Below are 9,165 nucleotides of genomic sequence, written 5' to 3'. Positions count from 1 at the left end.
ATCTGCCAGACTGGCTCTAGCCCAACCAGAAGTAACCCAAGTTCAGGTTCATCCATCAATGAAGGTTCTGCTGGTGACTCTGTCAGAGCACGTCATTGGCTCGACTGTTTCCAAGGAGATGATGAAGAAATAAAACTGCATCAACCAAACCTCATGCTGTTTGTGTCGTCTACTACCACTACTACCACTACTACTGCAGTACTTTCGGCTTGTCCTGTGAGGGGTTGCCACAGATAATCAACCTTCTCCGCTTCACCCTGTCCTCTTATTTATGTGAATTTAATTAATTCTCTAAACTACCCGTGCTACCCATGAAGCAGCATTTTAGAAGACAGACATCAGTATGTGCAAATTAGTCTCTCTGTCGGCATGGCGACGCAGACGCCACGGAGAACAAAACGACCAGATCTAGAAGTCTCCTGATTTTAACCTCCATCTTCATCTCTTTTTCTTCCTCACTGTCCTCACGCCTTTGCTGACGCTGTGGTTCAGACTGAAGCACACGTGTCAAAGTCAAAGTCATTTATAGCAGAATTTAACCTTTACCAAACCCCGAATTTGTAATTAAGTTTAAATTTACTTGTATATTATTTTTTGTTATTTTATTTTTCCATCTCATTCTTTACTTTTTTATGCTGTATTTTTAGTTAGTGATATAATATATCTCACTGTCAGATTTCCCTCTTTTTGATTCTATTTCGGTGTGAATGTTTTTAAGTGTGGAATGCTGAAATATGTCCTGTGAATTTGTCATCGCTTGTTATGTTAATAAAGCCTTTGAAAAGAAGTTTCATTGAATGTGACGGAGATACAGAGAAGGAGATACAGTACATGATAATTCCACAAGGTGGCGATAATGTAGCGTAAAAGAAGAAGAACAAGCAGAAGAAGAAGAACAGGAAGAACAGCTCTGGTCTCGCGGGGTAAATAAACTTCGGGGTTAAAGAGGAAACCCGAGATGTCCGACCAGACGCTGGACTATTTCTTGAGTCGGAAGCAGATCAGGAGGAAAGACGCTGCTGACGTCAGATGGTCTCACGCCGTCAACAGCAGGAGGAGGCTGGCGGAGGCGCTCTCAGGTATCCGGTTCAGGGAGGAGGTCCGAAGAACAAGTCTTTAGCGTGGAGCCGCCCGGGACAGAACAGCAGAGTACACGTGGTGAATACATCACCGTGTACTCCTGTTAGGCTGACGTGTACTCCAGTCAGGCTGACGCGTACTCCAGTCAGGCTGACGCGTACTCCAGTCAGGCTGACGCGTACTCCTGTAAAGCTGACGCGTACTCCTGTCAGGCTGACAGGTACTCCTGTAAAGCTGACGTGTACTCCTGTCTGGCTGACGCGTACTCCTGTCTGGCTGACGCGTACTCCTGTAAGGCTGACGCGTACTCCTGTAAAGCTGACACGTACTCCAGTCAGGCTGACGCGTACTCCAGTCAGGCTGACGCGTACTCCAGTCAGGCTGACGCGTACTCCAGTCAGGCTGACGCGTACTCCTGTAAAGCTGACGCGTACTCCTGTCAGGCTGACGCGTACTCCTGTAAAGCTGACGCGTACTCCTGTCAGGCTGACGCGTACTCCTGTAAAGCTGACGCGTACTCCTGTCTGGCTGACGCGTACTCCTGTAAGGCTGACGCGTACTCCTGTAAAGCTGACGCGTACTTCTGTCAGGCTGACGCGTACTCCTGTCTGGCTGACGCGTACTCCTGTCAGGCTGACGCGTACTCCTGTAAAGCTGACGCGTACTCCTGTCAGGCTGACGCGTACTCCTGTAAAGCTGACGCGTACTCCTGTCAGGCTGGCGCGTACTCCTGTAAAGCTGACGCGTACTCCTGTCTGGCTGACGCGTACTCCTGTCTGGCTGACGCGTACTCCTGTCAGGCTGACGCGTACTCCTGTCTGGCTGACGCGTACTCCTGTAAGGCTGGCGCGTACTCCTGTCTGGCTGACGCGTACTCCAGTCAGGCTGACGGGTACTCCTGTAAAGCTGACGCGTACTCCTGTCTGGCTGACGCGTACTCCTGTCTGGCTGACGCGTACTCCTGTAAGGCTGACGCGTACTCCTGTAAAGCTGACGCGTACTCCAGTCAGGCTGACGCGTACTCCTGTAAAGCCGACGTGTACTCCTGTCTGGCTGACGCGTACTCCTGTAAGGCTGACAGGTACTCCTGTAAAGCTGACGTGTACTCCTGTCTGGCTGACGCGTACTCCTGTCAGGCTGACAGGTACTCCTGTCAGGCTGACGCGTACTCCCGTCAGTCTGACGCGTACTCCTGTCAGGCTGACGGGTACTCCCGTCAGGCTGACGCGTACTCCCGTAAGGCTGACGGGTACTCCAGTCAGGCTGACGGGTACTCCCGTCAGGCTGACGCGTACTCCAGTCAGGCTGACGGGTACTCCCGTCAGCCTGACGTGTACTCCCGTCAGGCTGACGCGTACTCCCGTAAAGATGACGTGTACTCCCGTCAGGCTGACGCGTACTCCCGTCAGGATGACGCGTACTCCCGTCAGGATGACGCGTACTCCCGTAAGGCTGACGCGTACTCCCGTCAGGCTGACGGGTACTCCTGTCAGGCTGACGCGTACTCCTGTAAAGCTGACGGGTACTCCTGTCAGGCTGACGCGTACTCCCGTCAGGCCGACGCGTACTCCGGTAAGGCTGACGCGTACTCCTGTCAGGCTGACAGGTACTCCAGTCAGGCTGACGCGTACTCCAGTCAGGCTGACGCGTACTCCAGTCAGGCTGACGCGTACTCCTGTAAAGCTGACGCGTACTCCTGTCAGGCTGACAGGTACTCCTGTAAAGCTGACGTGTACTCCTGTCTGGCTGACGCGTACTCCTGTCTGGCTGACGCGTACTCCTGTAAGGCTGACGCGTACTCCAGTCAGGCTGACGCGTACTCCAGTCAGGCTGACGCGTACTCCTGTAAAGCTGACGCGTACTCCAGTCAGGCTGACGCGTACTCCAGTCAGGCTGACGCGTACTCCTGTAAAGCTGACGCGTACTCCTGTCAGGCTGACGCGTACTCCTGTAAAGCTGACGCGTACTCCTGTCTGGCTGACGCGTACTCCTGTAAGGCTGACGCGTACTCCTGTAAAGCTGACGCGTACTCCTGTCAGGCTGACGCGTACTCCTGTCTGGCTGACGCGTACTCCTGTCTGGCTGACGCGTACTCCTGTCAGGCTGACGCGTACTCCTGTAAAGCTGACGCGTACTCCTGTCAGGCTGACGCGTACTCCTGTAAAGCTGACGCGTACTCCTGTCAGGCTGGCGCGTACTCCTGTAAAGCTGACGCGTACTCCTATAAGGCTGGCGCGTACTCCTGTCTGGCTGACGCGTACTCCTGTAAGGCTGACGCGTACTCCTGTAAAGCTGACGTGTACTCCTGTCTGGCTGACGCGTACTCCAGTCAGGCTGACGGGTACTCCTGTAAAGCTGACGCGTACTCCTGTCTGGCTGACGCGTACTCCTGTCTGGCTGACGCGTACTCCTGTAAGGCTGACGCGTACTCCTGTAAAGCTGACGCGTACTCCAGTCAGGCTGACGCGTACTCCTGTAAAGCTGACGTGCACTCCTGTCTGGCTGACGCGTACTCCTGTAAGGCTGACAGGTACTCCTGTAAAGCTGACGTGTACTCCTGTCTGGCTGACGCGTACTCCTGTCAGCCTGACAGGTACTCCCGTCAGGCTGACGCGTACTCCCGTAAGGCTGACGGGTACTCCAGTCAGGCTGACGGGTACTCCCGTCAGGCTGACGCGTACTCCAGTCAGGCTGACGGGTACTCCCGTCAGCCTGACGTGTACTCCCGTCAGGCTGACGCGTACTCCCGTAAAGATGACGTGTACTCCCGTCAGGCTGACGCGTACTCCCGTCAGGATGACGCGTACTCCCGTAAGGCTGACGCGTACTCCCGTCAGGCTGACGGGTACTCCTGTCAGGCTGACGCGTACTCCTGTAAAGCTGACGGGTACTCCTGTCAGGCCGACGGGTACTCCGGTAAGGCCGACGCGTACTCCGGTAAGGCCGACGCGTACTCCGGTAAGGCCGACGCGTACTCCGGTAAGGCCGACGCGTACTCCCGTCAGGCCGACGCGTACTCCCGTCAGGCCGACGCGTACTCCCGTCAGGCCGACGCGTACTCCCGTCAGGCCGACGCGTACTCCTGTCAGGCTGACGCGTACTCCGGTAAGGCCGACGCGTACTCCCGTCAGGCTGACGCGTACTCCTGTCAGGCTGACGCGTACTCCTGTCAGGCTGACGCGTACTCCTGTAAAGCCGACGGGTACTCCTGTCAGGCCGACGCGTACTCCGGTAAGGCCGACGCGTACTCCCGTCAGGCCGACGCGTACTCCCGTCAGGCCGACGCGTACTCCCGTCAGGCCGACGCGTACTCCCGTCAGGCCGACGCGTACTCCCGTCAGGCCGACGCGTACTCCCGTCAGGCCGACGCGTACTCCCGTCAGGCCGACGCGTACTCCCGTCAGGCCGACGCGTACTCCCGTCAGGCCGACGCGTACTCCCGTCAGGCCGACGCGTACTCCCGTCAGGCCGACGCGTACTCCCGTCAGGCCGACGCGTACTCCCGTCAGGCCGACGCGTACTCCCGTCAGGCCGACGCGTACTCCCGTCAGGCCGACTCGTACTCCCGTCAGGCTGACTCGTACTCCCGTCAGGCTGACTCGTACTCCCGTCAGGCTGACGCGTACTCCCGTCAGGCTGACTCGTACTCCCGTCAGGCTGACTCGTACTCCTGTCAGGATGAGGAAATGTTTTTGGTCGTGGAAATTTTGGAATCTTAAAAATATAGGATATATATATAAGATAGTCATTTTGGGACGAAATGAATAAGAACCTGGAACGGATATTGCACCGTTCTATTAAAAAAGACCCAAATGATGTATTTGTGGGTCGTACCTGAGAGAGCCGTAGAACGAGGGGACGTCTTGGGTACCGCATGGAAGGAGGTCATCGCTCGGGAGTCGGGACCGAATGCAAACTGATCGATCGGCTGCTGATTAGCATGACGGCGTGAGCCGGTCTGCTAGCCACATGGAAACAATGGAGGAAGTGTTTCCCCTCGCGCTCTTCTGTTCCGGGTACTTTGTCCTTTTTACTACTTTTGTCTCGGACAAAAGCAGGCGAGAACCCAAACGCACGACGGTAGAGGGAAAATCCAGAAACGGACCTTTATTGTCAAAAACCGGGTAGTCAGTCCAAGACCAGCAGACAAATCAGAGGAGCAGCCGGCAAAGGGAGAGTTCCAGAAGTCAGGCAAGGGTCAAAAGGGCAAGGGTCAAAAGCCAGGTAACCAAGACAGGCAGGCAAACAGGCAGGGCAGGTTCACCGGAGTCAGGATCGGGATAGTGTCCGGCCTGATGACAGGTGAGCTGCAGGTGAGTCTGGGAGCACAGGTGACCGGAATGAGCTGATTGGAGGAGGAGGATCTGGAGTTGATGGCCCGCCTCAAGCTGGGACGACTTCCATCTCTGCAGAAAAAGAAGAAAACAATTGTTGAAAAATAATGTCTTGATCTGTGTTTTGAAACATAAAGTAAGAAAAAAGATTCTATTCTGGATTGAACGGGGAACGTTGCCATGAAAGGCGCGACGCGATCTCGTGTCGTGGTTCCGGTCTGAGCAGCGTCCGACTGGAGGCACAGCCTGGTAAACGCCACTAGGGGGAGTAACTAGGAATCTTTCGGTTTCTGGCGGTGGAGCTGGAGGCCGAGGCCATTTTGTTCCTGGGTTTCTGAGATGTTGAGGGCCCAAGCACAATCATCCCGGGTTTTCTTAAGACATGCTGCTGATGGGGGTCTGAGGGGGGTCTGAGGGGGGGTCTGAGGGGGGTCTGAGGGGGGTCTGAGGGGGGTCTGAGGGGTGGTCTGAGGGGTCTGAGGGGTCTGAGGGGGGTCTGAGGGGGGTCTGAGGGGGGTCTGAGGGGGTCTGAGAGGGGTCTGAGGGGGGGTATGAGGGGGGGTCTGAGGGGGGGTCTGAGGGGTCTGATGGGGGTCTGGGGGGCCTGAGGGGGGTCTGAGGGGTCTGAGGGGGGTCTGAGGGGGGGTCTGAGGGGTCTGAGGGGGGTCTGAGGGGGTCTGAGAGGGGTCTGAGGGGGGTCTGAGGGGGGGTCTGAGGGGGGTCTGAGGGGTCTGTGAGGGGGGTCTGAGGGGGGTCTGGGGGGTCTGGGGGGGGCTGATGGGGGCCTGAGGGGGGTCTGAGGGGGGTCTGAGGGGTCTGAGGGGGGTCCACCCATAGATGCATGGCGCTGCTTCCCCAGGGTAGCGGTGGCCGATGGCTCTCTCTCCTCCAGATGTTGCAGGAGGCTGCTGGTTGTCTTTGTAGTAAGAAGCGTCTCAGGAAATGGCTTTTCCACGGTGGTGGTGACACGAGACCCAATCAGACGAGAGCAGAACACGAGTCCCTCTCATGGAACGTGACTAACTCTTCCACCCGCAGGTTCCGCTCATATGATCGAGGCCGACATCATCATGGGACGTTGTGACCCTGAGGAGCCAATCATGGCGCACCCCCCTGACACGGACAGTGACATCACGCTTAAGGAGTGGCTGGTGGGGATGACGGCGCGGGATAAGGGGATGAAGTTGGACTTTAAGAGGTGCGGCCCGACTCCCACGCTCCCCGGCCGAGGCGGTCTGTGCGAGCCGAACACTGTGGCGTTCTCTCCACGCAGCCTGGAGGCGGTTTCTCCGGCTGTAGCTCTCCTGACCGATGCGCTGGCTGAGCCCAGATGTCCCGTGTGGATCAACGCCGATATCCTGGCTGGTCCTGGCGGAAAGGCCCGGCCCGTGGAGCCCGAGGCGTTCCTCTCCGCTGTCCGAAGTCTTCCCACCCAAACTGTGCTGTCCCTGGGCTGGACCACAGGATGGACCCCTGGGACGCATAACCCAGGTGAAGCTCCGGGGATCAGTGGAGGTGGATTAGAGTCTGCGTTCCAGAGCAGTGAAGATGTGGGGAACCTTGTAGTTGTGAATATGTTATATATAAAGATGCACAGTACTCGTCAGTAGAAGACTTTCAGTTAGTTTGGGTTAACGGGCAGCAGGAGGAACAAAGTGAAACCTGTCCATGAAGAGGTGCCATCTGAGTCAGAGCCCCGTAAGAAGGCTCGTTTGATCATGATCAATATATTTATTAGAGTGTTAGAGTACAAGTACCGTCACAAACCGCTCCTTCGTTTTCACGTCGTCAGGCTACAGCTGGGATCTGGTGCATGCGATGGAGGACACGTGTCGGACCCTTCAGCACCCGGTCTCCTTTCCGGTCCGTGCAGCCCTCCTGGCCCAGTCCTTCTCTCAAATGGCGTGGCTGCTGCAGCAGTCAGAAAGGTGATGATCCAACTACAGGAGACGCTTTGCAGGAGTGTCCCCGTCGTGGGAACATCTGTGCTGATGGGGACCCGGAGAAGTGACCTCTTGACCTTGGTGTAATTCGGTTGTGTGACTCATTCGGTATGGAAACGTTTCTGATAAAAAGCTGAGCGGAGCTCGGCCGGAATGGAGCCATCGCTGTCGGACGTTGAGCTACACGGAATGGTCGCTGCATTATGCACATCTCAGAAAAACACACTGTCAACACAGTACAAGTACACAGTACAAGTACAGTGCAAGAACGAAACGAGTTCGATGAGTGAGCATCGGCTGCAGCGAGTAAATCGCGCTGCCAACAAAGGAAGACCTGGTCCCAGGAAGCCTGACCCAAAGGAAGACCTGGTCCCAGGAAGCCTGACCCAAAGGAAGACCTGGTCCCAGGAAGCCTGACCCAAAGGGAGACCTGGTCCCAGGAAGCCTGACCCAAAGGAAGACCTGTTCAGTTTTCTTTTGTTTTTTACTCGAGACAGAATGTGGAAGAAGAAAAATCTAAAAGCGCTGAATAACTTGGCGCATATTCTGTAACCATTAACATCTGATACATTGAGAGTACTTAAAAGTACTTTTTTGCGTATACGTGACCTGCTACTCTTGTATCTGCCAGGTGTCCGTAACGTGGCTGTTTCCCTTGCTCTTCACAGGTACACGCTGACAGTGTGGACGCATCCAAACGATGGATTCACGCTGGAGGACTTGCTTCCCTACAGGAAGGCCTTTGGGAGGAGCAGGATCTACTACGACCTTCCAGACTCTGTGTGGACGGAGCTCCGGACGACGTCTCCCGACTCCTGACGCGCGTCTGTGAACCCTCGTTTGCTTCACATGATGCTGCAGAAGTGACCTTCTAAAGAATAGTGTTGCAGATGAGCCCTTTAACTCGCGTTAAACAGGAATTTCTCTTTGGGATTAATAAAGTATTCTGAATGTTCTCATGTTTGTGAAATCTAAGTCGTGATGGAACTGTTTCCTTGCAGAACAAAAGGGACGATAGTGTTGTTAGAAAGTGCAGCACTTTAAAATGTAACGTTTGTATTTATATCTGTGAACGCTTACCGGTAGTTGAACAGAATGTAGATTCTGGTATTGTTGAAGGGGCGCGCTAGCTTCGATGCTAGCCTAGTTGTAAACATCCCGCTGGGGGTTTGTTCTCGCTGTAGTGTGTAGCGTTGTGTAGCCGATGTGTGTAGATGCTGATTGAAGAAAGGCTTATTGTGAAGTCAGAGCTCCCAGGAACCGACGCCAGGATCCTGTTTGTGGACTTCAGCTCTGAGCCCAGCACCGTCCTCCCAGGACTGCTCCAGGACAAGCCGCTCCAGCTCGACGTGCCCGGCTCCCTCTGCTGGTGGATCACCGACTTCCTTTTTATTTTCTACACCTTGTCTGTATTCCTGCTCCACAGTAACAACGTCAGTCTCTGCTAGATTCTATGCTTTTTATTCTTATAGTGATTGTGACCGTCACCTGCCCTCTTGGCAGACTAGCTTATTCATATTTTATTGGATTTATTACCTGCTTACCGCCGTAGAGGGCTGTGCACACCGCAGTGAACACACAACATGGACAAACACAAAGTGACAAATACACAGTGTTCTGAGGAGAGAGTGCAACGGATTTATTTGTGCTCCTTAATTCTACCCCTTCCATCCAATCATCACCAAGAGTTGTCCCAATACACCAGGTTCACATTCGTCTCTAGAGGAAAGTCTGGATCACCAAGTTCTCAGATCTGAGGAAAAAGAGGGAGAGCATAGTGAGAGCCACAAGCACTGAACCAGCAACCT

At 54.9% G+C, this 9,165-nt stretch overlaps 1 protein-coding gene across 1 annotated transcript; it reads left to right on the top strand.

Annotated features, from left to right (window-relative positions):
- The first annotated feature begins 895 nt into the window (after positions 1 to 895).
- Positions 896 to 8,747, top strand: fam151b (family with sequence similarity 151 member B). Its single transcript, XM_068738437.1, has 5 exons — positions 896 to 1,079; positions 6,453 to 6,612; positions 6,688 to 6,905; positions 7,207 to 7,342; positions 8,026 to 8,747. The coding sequence occupies exons 1-5, from the start codon at positions 959 to 961 to the stop codon at positions 8,174 to 8,176; spliced, it is 786 nt and encodes a 261-aa protein (XP_068594538.1). The 5' UTR covers positions 896 to 958; the 3' UTR covers positions 8,177 to 8,747.
- The last annotated feature ends 418 nt before the right edge of the window (positions 8,748 to 9,165 follow it).

Source organism: Brachionichthys hirsutus, chromosome 4, assembly GCF_040956055.1.
Source record: "Brachionichthys hirsutus isolate HB-005 chromosome 4, CSIRO-AGI_Bhir_v1, whole genome shotgun sequence".
Classification (NCBI taxonomy): Eukaryota; Metazoa; Chordata; class Actinopteri; order Lophiiformes; family Brachionichthyidae; genus Brachionichthys; species Brachionichthys hirsutus.
This window is presented reverse-complemented; position numbering and strand designations above follow the sequence as displayed.